The sequence below is a fragment of the Stegastes partitus genome, unplaced genomic scaffold (assembly GCF_000690725.1).
Source record: "Stegastes partitus isolate 25-593 unplaced genomic scaffold, Stegastes_partitus-1.0.2 Scaffold189, whole genome shotgun sequence".
Taxonomy (NCBI): Eukaryota; Metazoa; Chordata; class Actinopteri; family Pomacentridae; genus Stegastes; species Stegastes partitus.
This window is the reverse complement of record NW_007577920.1, coordinates 34837-54529: the sequence shown is the minus strand read 5'-3', so window position 1 is coordinate 54529 and position 19693 is coordinate 34837. Positions and strand designations below refer to the sequence as shown.

The window sequence follows — 19693 nt, the reverse complement described above, 5'->3', positions numbered from 1 at the left end:
ATGTCTCTGGCTCTGACCCTCTGGACGCTCTTCTTGTCCTGTCGGTACACCTTGCCCATCTCTGGTTCGTACTCCTTCAGAGCCTCAATAGCATTCTCTGCATTGCGCTCCTGGAAGACACAGCAACATGTCAGTGTTTGATATGTGTATGTTATTTAACCCTACCGCCCTTTAGTCCCTGTACTGGGACCAGGACCCCTTCTAACAAAATCCAGCCAAGGGTTGCTGATTGTGGCACATTCACTGCAGAAGCTTCCTAGAACTACTATGACATAAATTGATGCAGCATTGTTGGATACTTCAGTTGCATCAAATTTGGTTTTTCTGACAAGTTCAATAAAATCAGTGTCACTAACTCATTGTTCCAATTTTGTTATTTATCCTATTTACAGTCTTTATTGGGCAGAGATAAATCTTCATATGTCACTCTGCCTTGGTAATGGAGACAAGAGTACCAAATTCCCTCAAGTCCCTCAAGTCAAAGATTTATTTGGATCTTAGATTTGTCAAACTGAAGGAAGTTGGGTATGTTCTTTCAGTGGGAAATTTAAAGTAAAACAAAAACCCTCTGACCTAAGGGGATGAAACATTACTCCCTCCAAAACAAAGTCACGGGTACTACTGAGCCTGTGCCAGGTTAATGTATTGATCTGACGGGTTTACCACAGTTCTTATGAAGAAAAAAGATGATACTGAAAATTCAGTTTGACAAGGTGATGATCAATAAGAATAAATTGCTTTTTTTGAGTGTCTGCCTTTAATGAAATGAGTGAGAAACCTCAGAATGGGAAAACATGGAACATCCATCTCCACCTGCCAATATTTTCTGTTTGAATCTCACTAGGTATGTGAGCATTTAAATGCTGCAATGCAAACATCACACCTTCAAGCAGAGAACTTGGCAAACACAGAAGATAAATAAAGAAAAGAGAAGCATATTCAATACCCTTTAAAAACCTGCAATTGCCTTGATTGGGCTTTTGTCATATCCCAACTAGATTAACAGGAAACACGAGACCAAACATAAGATAAACCCCACTGTTGTCCCACATGGTCAATGTCCCTGAAAATACTTTGGAGACTTGTATTAAAAGTACTTTCCTAGTATGTTTCAGACATGTCATGTGAATCAAGAATTTGTTTTTGCCTTTTTAAGCTCACTGACAAGTTGTATATTCAATCTAAGACCTAAGGTAAAAACTGGGCACGTTTCATGTCAATCAAATTATGGAAGACCTTGCAAGCTAAGTAGCAACAGCAAAAAACTACCAACTGTCAGATAACAACTGCCACCGAACTCCAGATCTAGAGAGGATAAAAGTACCAAAAAGGCAGCAAAAGGAGGAGGAAAGCAACAACAAAGAAAACAAACAAGAAAAAACATTAGCGATAGAATATTCCTAAGTATTCTAGTGCATCCATAGAAAAACATAGCTCAAGAACAATATTTTTCCTCAGTTGTAAAAATGGTCCCAAAACAACCTCAACCACAAGGATGGAGTCTAAATAACCTAATAATCCACCACTACCCAGAAGACAATGATCAATGACGCTGAGAGGAAGATATAATCAAACAAGCTGCTCAGAGACCACAATGAGACTTTCAAAGGCAAGGTGACAGAGCAGTAATAACTTACCTGCTGTTCTTTACAGAGCAGCAAGAAGCTTGGCATTCAAGTCTTCATAAACAATATAATTACATTAAATTGATTTACAAAAAAGCAGACAGTTATATACAGATAATGTACCAAAATTCAACATCAACCTATACGACACAGGCACGGACAAACAGCTTCATTTAATAGCCTTCAGCTACCATAGTTACAACTCGATCAGATTCAATTGGCCAACTTTTAATTGACAGCACTACTGCACCAACCTCCCATGCCATGCACTGTACAGCGCATTTAGAAGTGTCTCTTCCTCTGGGGAGCGATTGAAAGACGAATTTAAACACTTGATGAAACCAATGCTGCTGTAGGATGGTTGAGACAAAATATGAACGAGCTTCATAAAACCAATAAAACTCAGATGATAGATCTCATTGTCAGATGAGAAAAAAGATGGAGGAGACAAACACACTTTCACTTTAAAGAGTAAATATTATCATCTCCAGAATGCTGAAAGAGACTCACTTCCAGTGAACAGAGGCAAGGAGCGGCCCTGGTGAAGTAATATTGCTCTGGACAGATTAATTGAAGACAGAATAGTTTGAAATGTATGAAATCTGCAGGACACCAAAAAGTACTTTAAGATAATGTGAGACCATCTGTCTAAAAGTTGAACCGGAAGCAGTGGTGGATCTCTCTATACAATAATGATCCAAAGCACACCAGCAAATGCACCATGAAATGGCTCAGAAAGAAGAAATTAAGGAACAAGGAACTGATCAAAGCCCAGATTTGAATCCGACTGAAATGCTGTAGGCGAATTTGAGTGCAAACATACAAAAAATGTCATGTTATGGTGTTTAGGTTGTTTCTTTTCCTGCTCCTCAACCTGTTAACCCTGATTTCCTTTCAGTGTGTGGCTGAGGGCATGGCTCGGCTCTATGCACCTGCCTAATGAGACACGCCTGCAGCTCATCCCACCTCATCAACCCTCACTCCTCCTGTGTTCCAGTGCCAGATTGTTTGTGACTTTGGTACTGAGTTTTCACTTCTACATCAGACTCTTGCCAGTGTTTGCGGATATATTCACTGAAATATCTGCCACTATTTGAAAAGGAGTTCCCTCCTTTAACATACACTCGACAGTGGCTGTGGCTACATGATGCTAAGCTAATTCTCACTCGTGCAATTTCACCTGCCAGTTCCTATTAGGACATGCTTTGAACTGTGATTTACAGGTTAATTATTGGCCAAATTGAATTCTCCATGAGGCACTAAATTAGGTCAACAAAATGGCAAAAATTGTCCCCCACAAAAACAACTGACAATGGACTGACAGATCCATTTATCTAATCACGCAACCCCAACACACACAGTTTACCTGCCATACTCCAACAATAGCATTAGCGATGAGGATGAGGAGAATGACGAAGGGTTCAACAAAGGCTGTTATCGTTCCCTCTCCTTCTTCAAACCATGCCAGGGTCTATGAGACATAAACAAGGGAGAGAAAAGGCTGAAAGCTTGTGTGCAGTGTGGTACTAATGTCATTTATAATTTGTGAGTATACAGCTGGGTTAAACTGATATGCAGTATATGTTTAAGAGAAACACACACATTTGTTGTTGAAATAATTAATAATTTTGTTTGTGACTGCACATGTGTGTGTGGTTGTGTTTCCTTACAAAGGAGATGCATGCAGCCAGCAATAAGATTCGAACCAGCAAGTCTTCAAACTGTTCCAGAACTAGCTCCCAGAGTGACTTCCCTGCACACAATGAGATGCCGAAGGAAGAAAGAAGCACACAAACACATTTAGGAGAGGTAGTAATACAGTGATAAAGCTGTTGTGATAACAAAAAAAAAGTTGAGAAACAGAATAGAGCCCATTTTAGACATGGCACATGGAACATTGCTAGTTTCATCAATCTGTCAAAGTGACAGCATCCTAGTCGTTCAGACAGAGGTCACTTTCTGTTCATGTTCCTCACGACCTTGTGCAATGATACATTCTGTGGTGCCAGAGAGAGATGTAGTCACGCATTATATTTGTCATTCCCGAGACTATACAATATACCAAGTGATGTATAATGCATTTTAACAAGATACCAGACTGTATCTAAACTAATAGCAGGTGATCAAAGTGTCCAAACAACTAACAGCCCTGTGTATCTCTGATTTCTTAAACAGCACAAACTGAAAGCTCAGGACTGAGCTGAAGACAGCTGCTATGTAACACAAATATATAACAGCAGCGGATAAACTATGACTCTGTGTGAAAACGCACCTGTCTGAGTTGATGACAAGTACACAGTGTGATTTGCTGTCGGATCCTGGTCAAAACAGATCTGCTCTCCGTGCTCTTTCCTCGATAATTTAAAAGAATTCACTGAAGTTGTTCCACTTGCACAAATGCGTTTATGGACCTTAGTGCTGTCTGATGCTCCAGGTATAGCAACAACTCAGATTGCATTCATTATGTTAAGCTGTTTGTGTTTTTATGGCAGTGAAGTTTAATTATATTGGACATCTTATTTTGTAGACTCATTGATGTTAAAGAGTCAAGTGAGTAAGAAGGGTGCGTTGTGATTTTAGCATACCAAGTCTGTCTTTGGCTCTCTGTGATGTTTTTGGATGAATATTGGTGCTAAAATCCTTCCCTTAATCACTTCACACAACTCAAAGCACCATTGCTTGTGTGTGTCTATCCATTTGTGTGAAGGCTCAGTTCAAAGTTGTGTCGTGTTGAAAGTGATGAATGTTTTTAGGTCCGACCTAGGAAGACTGCCGGAGCGTCCTTTACAGAAATGTTACCAGGCTGAGCATTCAGGCATGAAGACAACATGTTAAACTGCTGTCTGGTTAATAGAACGGACTACATGTCTGAAAGGGGCTTAGGATAATGAAACACACAGAGACACACACATATATACTGTCTGGGCTGCTACCTTTTCTTAACTGATAGTTTCTGTCTTTCACTCTTCTCCCCTCTTTGGCTGTATGTGGGTGGCTGTCTGATTAGAGGCAGTGAAGACACCTGTGCAGGGGGCCAGCTCACCTGTCTTTAATCATCTCCCTGCTCCATAAAACACCAGATAAGACCACCGTTCATTCAGACTTTTGATCTAGACACCAGACAGACAGTCCTGGCTGAGCTCATGTTTATTTGCGTACCAATGTTTAACTTCTGTTTGCTCTGCTTTATTTTCCTCAGCCACTCTGGAATCCTTTCCAACCACACACCTCCTCTTTTGCCTTTGAGAAGCAATCTTGATCACCTGCTTCTGCCAGATTGGAGCAACCTACACACCTGTATAGCCTGCCTCACAGATTCCTGACTGCCTTTGCCTTACACCGATCTGCCAGCTCAGTTTAGTTTAGCCACTAGCCTTGTTTTTGCAACGTAATATTACTCTAATGGTTGCTCTTGCCTCATGTTACTTGGTCTTGGTTAGCCTTTAGCTTTTTAGCTTAGTCTTATGACATTCTGTTCCTTGTGGCTGGCTTAGCCTTTATTGCTGTTAGCCCTGTAGCATTTGGCTCTCGATGCACTTCTGGCCCTGTACTGCTAGCTTCAGCCCAGTCACTTGTCTGGCCCTCTTTGTTAGCTTTACTTGCTTCTATTGTTAGCATGTAGCTCTAAGTATCTTGTGTTCTGGACCAGGTAGTCACCCTCCATGGGAATTGTTCTCAGCTTGTGCTATTAGCTCACTAGCCCCCCCATAGCCTACTGTCTGTTAGCCTGCTTGCTAGCTTCCCATTTCCTTTCCCCAAGTATCCTCATGGTTAATTTCTGCACTTGCGTTCTCTGACACTGTGACATACAAACACTGTGAAAGATGGACGGATCACTGACCTTCCTCAGCTGGCAATTCTGCAAGTAAATACAAAAAGAAAGCATTAAATGGCAATGGGGAATAGAAAACTGGACAAACACTCCTGGTAAAAACACAGAATTTATCGTTCAGATTGAAAGGACTGTATGCTAAATGTGTATAAACATCTTTATTAAATGCAACTGTATATTATAATGTAACATCCATCTGTCATATAATAAACACAAGATGGCTACAGCAACTTGTCTACATGCTACTGGGGGGAAAATCAAATGTAATGAGTTGAAGAAAATATTTGATTTGTACCATTGGGTCCCCATCTCTCCCTGTTCCTCTTCAGCTGCTCACAGCTCAGGCCTGTAGATTCATTTACCCCAAAGAAGCCCAAAACCTCCTCCACTGTCTTTGTATGAGCATTATCCATCACTGTGGAGAGAAAGAGGGAAAGACAATGGGCAGTCAGTCAGTACAGTTATCTTCTGCCCCTAGGATTTAATGTTGTCTTTATGGATTCAACATTTTTAGACGATTAAAAATAAACCTGAGAATTATGTTCTTGTTAGTTCCATATCATCATGAGTTTGAGCACACTGACTGGTGCTAATCTTTTTTTTTGTAAAGTATTTTATTACATCTCATACTTGAAACGCAGCCTGCTGCTTTATGGTGGTTTGAACACCTGTAATAAAATCACACACTGACACAGCATTAGTTATCTGGAGAATCATGTGTACTGTATAGCCAAGCAACCACACAAACTGGCACCAGCAGAGACAGAAATACCCCAGAGACAGGAATACAGGCCAAGGGAGGTGAGCTCCCACTGAAAACACATCTATGTTGAATCACAGTGGACAGGGTTAGGGATCACCTGCTCTACGTTGTTTAGTTAGTTCTTCTCAGAAGGACTGCTTGGCCTTGGACGTTGTTCTACTTCATTCAAACAACGTGACACAACGTGCTCTCTTTCATACTGATCAATATGACTTTATACAAACTTGTCGTCATGTAATGCACCAAGCAGGCGTGAACTCACTGAATCAGTAATGGACAGGTGAGCAGGTGTTTGTGGTGCAGCTTGACATATCGTTCAACACCACTCACGTGCCACATGCTTGAACAACTTATTTAAAAATAATAATTAAAAAAAGGACTCAATTTTTCGTAAGGACCCTAGCTAGAAGGGAGGTTCTATGAAGTAGGCCTGTATTCTATTAAATTGTCTCTCTAAAAATCGCACTAGAATCCCTAATGCTAATTTCCAGTCAAAACCTCAACAGTCATGCTAATGATAAATAACACTGATAACACTTTTGGCCCTGTGGTCAGTGTTACACACGAAGCATAAGTACGCTGACTTATCCGGCATCCACAACGGTGGATACTCGGACATGTTTGCTCACGACTGATGATGTCTGCCAGCAATGTAGCATGTCAACGTAATTACCTGGTTATACGCTAACACAATGTCAAACGACAGGTGAAAAATCACCACACGCACTTGAGCCACAAACTAGCAGTTAGCAAATAAGCTACAGAGATGTGTAGGTGACTAGCCAGCACGCTAGGCAGCTAGCAACATGTACTAACGTTAATCCTCCGGAGATGAACAGGTTGCCTACCAGAGCAGCGTCGTCTGTCCACTACAGTTTGAGGGAGACGTGTAACATCACAGCACAATATTCTCTGAATCGAATTCCTCACAGCATCGGAAAGGAAAAAAAAAGAAGAAGAATGGTTTGAAAAATTCCAGGCTACCTAGTTATCCTGTGACAGCCGGTCATGAGTGAAAAACCATCAGGAACAGATTTCCATTAAAACACTATCTTACTCCCAAGTGGTAAAGTGCTATCTGACGTCAAAACAAAAAACAACAACAAAAAAAATCGTATTTAAGGCAACTGCTTTCTAAATACGGCTCACGAATCGGGCACCCATATAATGTGGTATTATTATCGCCTATCTGTAGATAACTGATTACAAGCCTTCAGGCTACAGCGTCCGATGTTGTCAAGCAGCCACTCACAAAATACAACATCCGGTAAAGCATTTCAAAGTAAAGACTTCTCCGAAAGAAAGTTTACGTTGTATTATATAGTCAAGACGTATATTCCACGCCAGATATTAGTTCCATATTTTTTTTAGCATTTGCTAACTAGTTGTGCGACCGAAACCAACCTAACTTTCAATTAGGGTTTTTATCTTAAAAAAAAAAAAAATCGCACTTCTGGTGTTACCGCGGCTAGTTCTGGTAGCTTGACGCTGCTGTACGGTAATGGACGTGATTAACTGCATTTACCAAGCAGAAACCAAACAGAGCTACGAATGGACCAAGGGCAGGCCTACGAATCAGAACGATGCACGACGTTAACGAATCAGCACGTACAGTCATGTAAAATCCCGCCTATTGAGAGCCTTACGCGAAAAAGGCCTCCAGTCTGTGTGGCACAGCCGTGGTAAATCTCGGTCAGTCAGCAGACGGTGCGTCTGTTGACTCCGAGGGAATCACGCAAGCTTAGTGCTGGGTGTTTGACTTTAACTAGCAGTAGTTGAAAACGTCAACAAAAAAATACTAAGTAGTGGGGACTGGAAATACACGCACATCATCCACAACATTAAAACCACTTACAGTTGAAGTAACACTGATCATCTTGTTACAGTCCAGTGTTCTGCTTGAAAACCTTGGATTTTCCTAACCTTGGATTGGCATTCATGTTGATGCTACTTTGACACAGCACCACCTAAACCTTGCTGTGAACCAACCACTCCTCCCTTATGCCAATTGCACTAACAACAGTTATGGCCTTCCCCACAAAAATTGCACAAGGATACAACTCCACCTGTGAGATGTGCTGGAGCAAGTCCAGCCCACAGGACCCAAAGGATCCACTGTCAACATCCCACAGGACACAGGTCGGAGCTGTCCTGGTGGCATGTGGATGGCCTAGATAATATTATGTTGTGACTAGGCAGTGCACTATTTCTCATTTGCGACAATAATTCTATTTACCCATAAGACTGACTATACAGTCATATCCACTTTCTTATATGTAACCAACATTTTTTCAACAAAAGGCATGAGAAAAACATGTTCTCTAATGTTTCATCTTTCACATTACAAAAGGTACAAGCATCTACTTCAAATTTGTTTTAAGAAATTCTCGGACAAGGTGAACCTTTTATAGTATTTTAAAATAAGTCTTTAAACCTTTTGGGCAATAGGCCATTTAATAGGTTGTGTTTTATTCAGTAATAGATGTGTTTCATCTATAACAAAGTGTATCAGGAGGTTGTACATACAACCCTCTATTATCTTCATGCAACACTGAGGATGTCAAGCTGGCACTAATAAACATGATGTTGCAGTTCAATTAAGTTACAAATATTCAAGCAACTCTGATGTTGATACTGGCACTCATTTGAATACAAGGGTGTTTTGGATTGACTGAATCATTACTATACTCTCTCCCAGTATAGTCTAGAAGAATAAATCATTAAGTCATGGGTTTAATGAATTTTAAATTCCTTGTTGAAAAATGTAGAGGGTGGTCACAATAAATAACATAATGCATCACACCTTGGACCTGTGGATTATTTCAGGGTTCAGGGATACACAACTGTATGTGTCAGTGTAAAACTTTTTAATAACATTATGAAATTTCTCCATAACCCTAAAGTAACATCCAAATTTTTAAAAAAAGGTTGTTCAGTTGTATTGAATTCCAAATAAAAATTAAAAAGAAATAAAATTACACAAGTCTACTGGTATCAATTAAATTTCAAAACAGTTGAACAGGTTTGAGAAAAATCAGTTAAATGGTGATACAAGCACCAAATTTGACACAGTAGGATACATAATAAGTGTGTCTGATTGGCAAAAAAAAATTGAAGCTGCCAGTCATTTTTTAAGTTGGCTGCCAAATGCATCTGCTGAAAATACTTTTTCTAATAACAGTTGATTTGTTTGGTAGATTTGTGATATTGATGCCAATATCCACGTGTTTCTATCATTCTGGATTCATTAGTAAAACAGCAAGTCATATTGAAAATACTTTGAATTCAATCTAACAGACAAATTTGCAAATGTCAGATTTTTCTAAAATACCAAAACACATCAAATATAACAAATTCAATCAAATTAATTTGACATGACATGAAATAAACATCTCAAAAATTGTTGTTGTTGTTGTTGTTTTTTTTTGTTTTCTTCAAGTGGCTTTATCATAAAAAAAGGTTTGTATATAAAACTTGACTTTTGTTGGAGTTTGTATCTTGTCTTCTTTCTTTTGTCTTCCTCAGACAGGATATTCACTCCAGAGGCTGAAAGGCAAAGGACACAATTATTACTGAATGGCCTGAATGACCAACAATATCATTTTGAATGTGCAAGAGTTAGGGCATCATGTCTATATGTTCAGTAGTACACAAACTTTAATTAAGAGTAAATTAAAATTGTTCAAAACTATAGCTAAAACCTCTCCAATCTAAAAACTTTATCACAAGTAAGACAGCTCTCTGTGCTTCCAACCAAGTCGATTTCACAATCTAAAGAGAAGATAACATTTTTGTTCAACAAGATTTGTTCCACAACTGACTAATAGCATCATTATCATGGGATATGTCATAGTTTTAATAGCAAAACTAGCATTGGTACCATATCTGTATCTGTTTTCTCTCAAAGTTATCTTAAACTTGTATGTGGCCATCTTAAGCCCTTTTCAGACATGGAACATTGTTGGCTTCATCAATTCGCTAAAGTAGCAGTGTTGTCGTCATTCAGACAGAGGTCACTTTTCTGTTAACATTTATTCTGTAAGTGCACTGGATTAGCCTGGCAATTTCCAGTTTTCAGCAGGGAAGTGATTTTTTTCAGTTTGGTTTCCATAATCAGGATAAATTAGGAAAACTTTGCCATGTATACAGGAAGGATATCAGGAGGTTCTATCTAATGCTGGGGTTATTATATGGTATGTGCCAAAAATATGTTTATTGCCTTCCATAATCTAATTTCTCCCATATGAGGATGACTTTTTTTCAAATATTCTAGGCACACCACAAAAGCCCTACTGCTCTGGTCGTACATGCACGTGTGTATGCATGTGTGTGCACGTGCTTTACCTCTGGCTATATTCAGGGTCATCGGATGTTTGCAGCAGCAGGTCTCTGATCTCCTCAGGTGGTTTAAGGTCATGAAGCTTTGCTCTCTCCCACCTCTCCAGCCTGCTGATACCTGCAAAAAGAGAGGACAGGATTCAGCAATTTGTGTGAGTAAAACCAGTTTGTGCACCAGTTTAGAATCCAAATCATTTTAATGAACAGAATATCAAAGTTTGCAAAATTTGCTTCACGTACAGGATGATGAGGGCTGTACTCCATTTAACAATGTCAGTAACATTACAGGTAGATATCAACATCAAGATTAGACATTGCAACTACTTTGCCAAGTAGATCACACAAAAGTGATGCAGAAATCTACAGCTACAGTGGAATAGAATAGTGTGTGGCAGTAAGTAGCATGCTGAGTTCAGTTCTCTCATGGCTCTAGGGTAGAAGCTGTTTTTCAGTCTGTTTGGTGATGATTTGACAGACCTGAAATGTCTACCTGAAGGTAGTGAGTCAAACAGAAGGTGTCCAGGATGGGATTGGTCCTTCAGAATGTTTGCTGCTCTACAGAGGCAGCGAGAACTGCATAATTCCTCCAAAAAAAGGCAATGAACAGCCAAAGATCATCTTTTGCAGTGTTGATGATCCTCTGGAGGGCTGTTCTGTCTGCTGCTGAGCAGCTGGTGAACCACACAGTGATATAGTATGCCAGCACGCTTTTGACAGAGCAGCAGTAAAAGGACACTAGCAACTTTTTTTACAGGTTGTTTTTTCTGCGGATCCACAGGAAGTAGAATCGCTGCTGTGCCTTTTTCACCGTTGCTGTGGTGTTGGTAATCCAGGAGAGATCTTCATCACTGTGTGTACCAAAGGACCAGTAGGCTGGGCCCCTTTCCACACAGTCTTTGTTGATGATCAGCAGATTAGGGTCTGCTCAGTTTTTTTGAAAGTCTATAATAACTTCTTTTGGTTTTGGAGCTCAAGATCAGATTGTTTTCTGAACACCACACCGTCAGTCTTTGGACTTCATCTCTGTAGGCGGACCAGTCTCCTGAGCTTCCTGAGAAGTCCAACCACAGTCGTGTCTTCGATAAACTTAATAATAGTGTTACTTATGGATGGGGGCACAGGCTTATGTGTACAGTGAGTAGAGGCTGGGGCTCAGCACACAGCCCCTGTGGGGAGCCAGTGCTGAGTGTGATGGTGGAGGACAGGTGGTTACCGATTCTTATAGTATGTGGGCTTTTGTTTAGAAAGTCCTTGATCAAGTGGCAGGTGGATTGTGAAAGTGTAAAGTCACTCAGTTTGGATACCAGTCAGCTGGGCATGACAGTGTCTCAAGTCTAAAGGCTGAGCGAAAGTTTCTGATAAGCATATGATAAGTTTATGATCATCAATGTCTTTATAAAGTAGCTGAGTAGCTAGTTGTGGAATGTGGAAAATCCTTCCATAAATCACTTCTAATAACTCAAAGTACCGTTGCTTCTGCTCTATCCATTAACAGTGCAGTTCAGACTTGTGCCATGTCAAAGTAATAAAGACATGTTTCTATGCCCAATCTTGTAAGATTGGTATGACTTTTATGGAAAAGTGACCAGGGTGCACATTCAGACTTGGAGCTGACACACCCAGCTGTAGTCAGATTAACAGAACAAAGTGCATGTCTGTGTATGAGTCTGTCTGTAGTCCCTTATAAACACAGACACGGACTCTGCTCTCTTATAACATAAACACAATCTGTCAAAAGATCCAGCAAAAGCTCAACACATCCAGGCAAAGAAAGGGAAGACCAAAGTTGTACACACTTAACGCCGCCCATGACGACTGTGACTGATTTAAGGAAACACAAACAAGCCAAGGCATTCTTTCCCCTGTATCACAGTAACACTGTGGCGCAGCCAAACTATTATGCACTACAGCATAGGCTGTCAAAGCAAGACCGACAGAAGTAAAACACTGCATACAGCTGCTCCTTGGGGAAATGCTTTGATCGAAAAAAATATAGAAACTGCAACATCATTTGCCCAGTTACAAAGCTGTAATGCTACAAGCAAGCCTTAGCAGCTGCAGTCATATAAGCAACTTCTAGCAATCACACTGTCTTTCCTTCAGGAATTGCAAATTCTTGTTGTATTTTGTAGTGTACGAGGTACAGCTACCCGTTCTTTTATTCCCCTTTTTCATACGAAAAATACACAGTTCAAATGAAACAGCACGGCTTATCAACTACAGCATATGTTGAATATGTCTGTACATCAATATCAACATTGGCATCAGCAAGAATCCGCTGGACATCGCTTGAGCTTATTTCTATTTTCATGCCAAAGCCAGTGTGATTATGTGAGTAGCCACGCTACCTGTGCAGGGCCCAAATCTGCAGTCCAGGTCAAACTGTCGGAGCTTCTGCAACTCCTCCTCTCGGGCAGTTTCAATTTCAGCCTCTGCTCAAAGAAAAAGATATAGAACGACTTCAAGTCACTGCTGCGTCAAAACAGAAGTATCAGAGAGATCCATCACTGATTTTAACATGAACCAAAGTGCTTTTAAAATGAAAAACAGAATATTTTGTCTTCTTTTTTCCAAACAAAATAAACAGAAGTGCAAGTATTTAAACCCCACAATAAAACAGTGGTGCTCTTCACCCTTCTGTGGAGGTGGAGGAGTCGGCCTCTTGTCTTGCTTCCCCCCTCTCCGTGCTTTCTTCACCACCTTGAATGAATCCGTTATTAATCCACGCTTGGCTGTCATGATGATCAATCTAGAACATAAACACACAAACACACTTTTCTACATGCTTTATGCTACTGATATAACAGCCCCAATCCCGACAGGTTTGGGGTTTCTTTCCATTCAACATCATTTAAATTAATTTTTAATTTTTTTTTAAACAATGTTAAAAAAGCAAACCTAGGTAAATCTAAGGCCATCTCTCTTTTTTAAAATGTTTATTTAGCAATAGCTGTCTGTGTTCTACAACATTCTGATACACATTAGTGAGAGAAGTTGTAGAGATTAAAATTGAATTATTTTACCTAATTTGATTCTACATTGTAAGTTGGAGTCTGTTTGCTGCTCCGGGGAGAATCTGTAAATCAAATTACCAACTCCAAATTAACTGCTTTGTAGAACTGCATAATATATCACTTTGGCATCTGTATATTGTTTGGATATTTTGTCGTTTCACACTAAGTGCAATGTGAAGTAAGGGAAACTAACTCTTTTTTTTGCTGCTTGACACAAAAAGATAACCTACCAAGTCTTAATTTTTCATAACTGATCTACAAGAGAAGTTTGATCATTTACTCCAATGTCATGGTCAATTTTTAAATTTTGTTTTAAAAAACAGAGTTTATTGACGTACAGGATCTGCATGTGCATGGGATCACAAATAATTGACTGACTTGGGAGAAATGCTGAAAAGGTTCAGAACAATGTGGTGAACATGACGAAGGTTGTCGCCCTAAATAAAGGGGCCAGTGCTGGGGACACAGACTGCATGTTGAAGTTAGTAAGTAATACTCATGTTATATTTACTAGGTTGTGTGTGTGTTTTTGTTATATCTCAGTATCTATCACAGAAAATAAAAATATCTCATTGCCAGTTTCTCCAATATCATGCAGCCCTACTGCTATGCATCGTAAACCAGCCTGAACCCAGTTCTATCACCTCTTACTGCCTGGAGATGAATGGTGCTGATAAAGCTGTTGCTGAATCACATCGTTGTGAAGTTCTGCTCTGGATCTCTGACACTAAATGCACAAACTGACACACAACATAACACAACGTGGTTCTATATTGTGGGTTTTGCTTGCTAAGACAATAATATATTTTGTGTGTCGTTATTAAACAGGCAGTGAGTTGATCTGGGCGTGTTCCCTGAATAACCACCAGGTGTTAAACACCGGACAGAATGGAAAAGATCTATAGGATTGAAAAGGATCCTAATCGAGCTGATCGGTGGCACAATGAGTACAACACTGAACTCGTATTTTTACATCGGGATTACATAGTACCGAATCCTCTCACTGGACTCGAAAAATACGTGTTTTTTTAATTTTTATTTTTGGTCAGCACGTTTGGTTTTGCTGTCTGTAGATGATACTGACATGGACATAGACTTCTTTAACAAGGGTCGGGACGAATCTGCGAACGGAACATATGTAGCGTAAATGTAGCAAACATCGCGACGTAAACTGGAACACCGGGGCACGCATAGACATGTATAATAAAGCCTTTATTATGTATAATAAAGCCTTTATTATACATACCTATCGGGACACATCTCCGAAATCATCGGAACAAAAGTTTTAGCAGGCTTTACTAGACTAGACTAACTAGATTTGCTGTTTATACAACTTCTTTCTGGCCTAAAATAACCTTAAAACTAGATTTTTGTCACAATAACAGCAGTATTTCCAAAAGACTTGTGTTACCTTTAAAAGTTTTCTCCTCAGTCTTTGTTGATGGTCGGCTGGAAATGCATCATGGGATACTTAGCTGTCCCAAGTCGATGATGTAATTGGGCGCCAACTGATGACGTTTCACTAGTCCGCAACATTTAGGGTTAGGGTCAGTGCTAAATATGCATTTGTGCATGAAGAATTTGGCCATAATAATACAATTATTTAATACAAAATCCAATTTTTTTCTCTTGCAAAGTGACTCCAAATTTAATTTCCTTGTATGTTAGTGATAGTTGAGACAAATTATTATAAAGAGCCCAGACACAAAAACTACCCCAGAAAATCTTTGAAAAAGGACAAGAAAAAAAAAGTTCTTCTAATTCAACGTTAGTGTTACAAAATTCACTTCCATTATCATCTTTGTTAAATTTGGACTGTAAGAATTTTCTACAGGGATAAATGTAATAAATTATTTTGACATGATTTCTTTAGCTTTGTGAAGGACAGGAAATTTTAGATAATTGCATCTAATTTTCTTAATATTTTTATTGATGAATTCTTCCAATATAGTTTGTCTTCTCAAGGGCAAGGGAAAATATTCTTTGGATTGGACATTTAGTACATTTTTTTAAAATTACATTTTGTATCTACAAATGGGCAATTTTGAATAGACAGAGAATAAAACCGGGGGCAGTGCTTGTATATAATAAAACATTTTCAAGGTACATACCAAAGCTTGTGGGATTGCATTGATCACATCACTATATTGCTAGATAAAGCAGGTAATATTGTACTTCTGACAGAATCAGCAAAGTATAAAATGGTCCCTCCGTCATCTATTATGTGAACTACCGACCAAATGCCACAGTCATCCCAATTACCTGGTCCCTGGCTGCCTGTGACCGGACGAAGGATTTCACCAGACCCGTCAGCTCCCCCAACTTTTTGTCAGGAGTACCGGCTGCCATGGCACCCTGCGAAGAGGAATGGGCAAAACTGCCTAAAGATAGGTGTGCCGAGCTTGTGGCATCATATTTAAAAAGACTTCAGGCCGTAATTGCTTCCAAAGGTGCATCAACAAAATATTGAGCAAAGGCTGTGAATACTTATGTGCATATGATTTCTTAGTTTTATATTTTTAATAAATTTGCAAAAATCTCAAACGAAAAACTTTTTTCAAGTTGTCATAATGGTGTGTTTTGTGTAGAATTTAGATGGAAAAATTAATTTAATCCATTTTTCGAAAAGTGAAGCACTGTGAATACTTTCCAAATGCACTGTAAATACAAACCGCTGCATAGATGCTTTTGAGAAATGGCTGACAACTTACAGAGTTATTGGCATTTAAGCTTTGTTTTTATGAAACGGTGTGGGATCGTTTGCCAGCTGAGTTATCGCTAGTGGTCAACCCAGTACATCTAATTTTTGAAGCTCTTCACAGGATTTGATCATAATACTTAAAATTTCAACAGCTATAATGAACAACAGTGGTGAGGCTGGGAACCCTTGTCGGCTTTTCACTTCAAAATGTCTACATGTGCCAAAGGGAGACAGAACAGAGCTGTTAATATCGGTTTATAGCATCCTTATCACTTCACAGAAGGCATCTCCAAACCCAAAGTAAGGTCTCTAACATAAATGGATACTCCACCCAGTCAAAGGCTTTACAAGAATCCAGATATAAAATAAAACCATCATCTTCGATTTTGTCCCTATAGTCTAATAAATCCAGTAGGAGCCTGACATTTTTATGTATAGAACGACCTCTCAGAAAACCTAGTTGAGAATCACTAATAATCTGTGACAGGCCAGTTGGCAGTGACATGAGCAAATAATTTGTAGTCCACAGTAAAGTTATAGGTCTTAAATTGTCCAAATATTTTTTGTCTTCACCACTTTTAGGGATCAGTGATATGAGACCTTGTTTCATCATGGTCATCAGAGATTTATTCCTGACACTTTCTTGAGTGGCCAGGAAGAACAAGTCCTTAATGACCTCCCAGAAGTATTTGTAGAAGTCTGTTGAGAGTCCGTCCTGGCCCGGTGATTTCCTTAGCGAGAGTTGTTTAACTGCAATGTCCAATTCAAACATTTCAATGTCTGAGTTACATATATCCCTAAAGTCTGTTTTGATGGATGGGATGTTATGTTTTATACTGTGCAGAAGAAGAGGTAAGTCACTTTCAGAGTCAGAAGGGGTGTATAGATCATTATAAAAATGTATAGACCTTACCTTGGGATTTGTACACTCGGTGTCATTGATTATGAGAATGTTAATGAGATTTCTCTCCTGCCTCCTCTTCTCAAGTCCACAAAAATATGCTGTGTTACTCTCACCTTCTTCGATTCATTTGGCCTTCAGTCTGATAAAGGCTCCCCTTGCCTTTCTGGTGCTTATTTCATCTAATTTGGATTTGAAAGTTATAGCTAGTTATAGCTTTATCTGAGTCTAACATGGGAGTCCTCTTACAGTAGTCCTCCAGGTCCTGTATGGGTTTAAATTCTTGTTCTCTAAGGATTTTGCTTCTTTCCTTTCCATAGCATATTGATATCTGTCTGATCTTAAATTTGAGGAACTCCCATCTGCTACAATAGCTGCCAATAGTTACGTCATATTTGATTTCCATCATTAACTCCTTGATAGTGTCACAATATTCCTGGTGTTTCAGCAAGTCTGCATTAAACTCTCAGTAAACATTTCTAGTTTTTAGTTGTAAATTGAGAGATAACGCACGGTGGTGAGTTAAAGGAGCACTGGAAATCTTTATATTGGACACATAGTTAGTCAGTTCTGCAGTTGTAAACCATCAATCAATTCTAGATTTAATACTTCCACTGGGCCTAATCCATCAGTATTGTCTGATGACTTTTTCTCCAGACATCAATCAAAGAAAAGGTGTTACAAAACTCCAGCAAAATAGTCTTGTAATGAGTATCATGAAATTTTATTGGGTACCTATCAAGATAATTGTCAGGTGCTAGATTGTAATCTCCTCCAAATAATAATAAATCAGTGTGGTATAATTCTCTGTATTGGGAAACAACATTGGCAATTTCTTGCAGCAAAACCTTGTTTTGGGTGGTGTTACTGTAACCGTGAACATTGGTTAAAATGATGTAATTACTGTCTATGTTGATAATAGCTATTAACCAATGCCCATTTTCATCTGCTGAGATTACATTAAGAGGACATTTGTTGAAGCAAATAACAACTCCTGCTGATCTGCTGCTCCAGTGATTGGAGAGTCTCTTGTCTCCCCATTGTGTTGTCCAGTAGGTGGCATCTGAGGCACATGAATGAGTTTCTTGCAATAGAGTACAGTGAGATTTAAGTCCTTTATAATACAAAAAAACTGACTTTTCTTTTCACATAGTCTTTGAGATGTTATGTTTAAAGAAATTAAATTTAGGTTGGAACGTTCACTTGCGGGGCTGCAAGGTGGCGCAGTTGGTAGCACTGTTGCCTCGCAGCAAGAAGGTTGCCGGTTCGCGTCCCGGTAATTGGTGATTCTAAATTGTCCGTAGGTGTGAATGTGAGTGTGCTTGGTTGTCTGTCTCTAAGTGTGGCCCTGCGATGGACTGGCGACCTGTCCAGGGTGTCCCCTGCCTTCATCCTAAGTCAGCTGGGATAGGCTCCAGCACCCCCGCGACCCTAATGAGGATTAAGCGGTGTATAGAAAATGGATGGATGGATGGACGTTCACTTGCTGGAAAACCTCGCAGCAGCTAAAGGGAAAATGAAAAACAACAAAAAAAGTCCAAAAAACAGTAAAAAATAAAAAATAAATAGTGTTTTAAGTGTTACTGACAATAGGGCTGTTTCCTCCTTGTAACCCTATCCCACATACTTTTTTATTTTTTTTAATATGTTTTTTGGGCTTTTGCCTTTATTTTAGAGCACTGCAGATAGACAGGAAAGGGGTGAGAAGAATGGGGAGAGACCTGCAGCAACGGGTCAGGAGTCAAACCCACGACTGCTGCATCGGGGAACTGTAGCCTTGATCATGGGTCGCACGCTCAACTAGGTGAGCTATAGGGGTGCCCATCCCACCTACTTTTATGAGATAGCCATTTTAAGCTTCAGGTGTGATGCGGCGGCCATTAATGTATCCGAAAAGCCCAAGGAAATACGCCTTCTCTGCTGCTTGACATGCTTGGCTGACGACTGAAAGTGCTGCTCTTGCTAATCTGTCCTCCTTTGAGATGTTCTCCATGAACAGCATCTTTGCATACTTTGGACTCTTTAGTCAGCTTCCAAAATCCACCTCTTTGTTGTCATCTTGTAAACTGGATGATTATTTGTCTCACTCTGATCTCCAATTTTTGACTAATCTGATGCACTGTATCCACAATATGATCCATGTTTTGTTCCCAGTGTGGAGCTATTTTCTTCAGTAGCTCAACGACCACTCGTCTGGTGTCTTCATTCATAGTTTCTTTCATTCCCTTAATTCAAAGGTTCCATCTCTGTTTGTAGCGGTCATACTCTCTACATTTTTTAATGGACTTCATGCGTTCCAGCTCTTTCTCCACAATGATCACTCTGGCTTTACAATCTTTCATCTCAGCTGCATTGTATTCATTCACTTTAGCAAGACTAGCCAACCGCAGGTCCTTCCTTCCTGCTGGTATCAGACTTTACAATCAGACCACACAATCACTCACATAATGACAGTTAGCCAACTGTCATGTGCAACAAACCAAAGTACACTTCATTCATATAAATATGCTTAAATTTGT

The 19693-nt window shown here is 39.5% G+C and overlaps 2 protein-coding genes across 3 annotated transcripts in view; both read right to left on the bottom strand.

Moving 5' to 3' along the window:
- Positions 1-7268, bottom strand: part of LOC103356187 (sarcoplasmic/endoplasmic reticulum calcium ATPase 2) — a 26623-nt gene extending 19355 nt beyond the window's left edge. Inside the window, exons 1-6 of the mRNA XM_008280258.1 lie at positions 7069-7268; positions 5753-5872; positions 5467-5484; positions 3296-3378; positions 2992-3096; positions 1-110 (exon numbers count right to left, since the gene is read on the bottom strand). Of these exons, the coding sequence (XP_008278480.1) occupies positions 1-110; positions 2992-3096; positions 3296-3378; positions 5467-5484; positions 5753-5870 (434 nt within the window). The 5' untranslated portion in view covers positions 5871-5872; positions 7069-7268. The remainder of the gene's footprint in view (positions 111-2991; positions 3097-3295; positions 3379-5466; positions 5485-5752; positions 5873-7068) is intronic.
- Positions 7269-9066: 1798 nt separating this feature from the next.
- Positions 9067-15066, bottom strand: pold4 (DNA polymerase delta 4, accessory subunit). Of its 2 annotated transcripts, none has more exons than XM_008280256.1 (5): positions 14984-15066; positions 13192-13307; positions 12907-12993; positions 10565-10676; positions 9067-9766 (listed from the first exon to the last, which is right to left on the bottom strand). In XM_008280256.1, the coding sequence occupies exons 2-5, from the start codon at positions 13295-13297 to the stop codon at positions 9742-9744; spliced, it is 330 nt and encodes a 109-aa protein (XP_008278478.1). In that variant the 5' UTR covers positions 13298-13307; positions 14984-15066; the 3' UTR covers positions 9067-9741. The 2 variants fall into 2 exon arrangements, with proteins under 2 accessions (XP_008278478.1, XP_008278479.1); XM_008280257.1 differs by having other exon boundaries at positions 9071-9766; positions 12907-12990.
- Positions 15067-19693: the final 4627 nt, after the last annotated feature.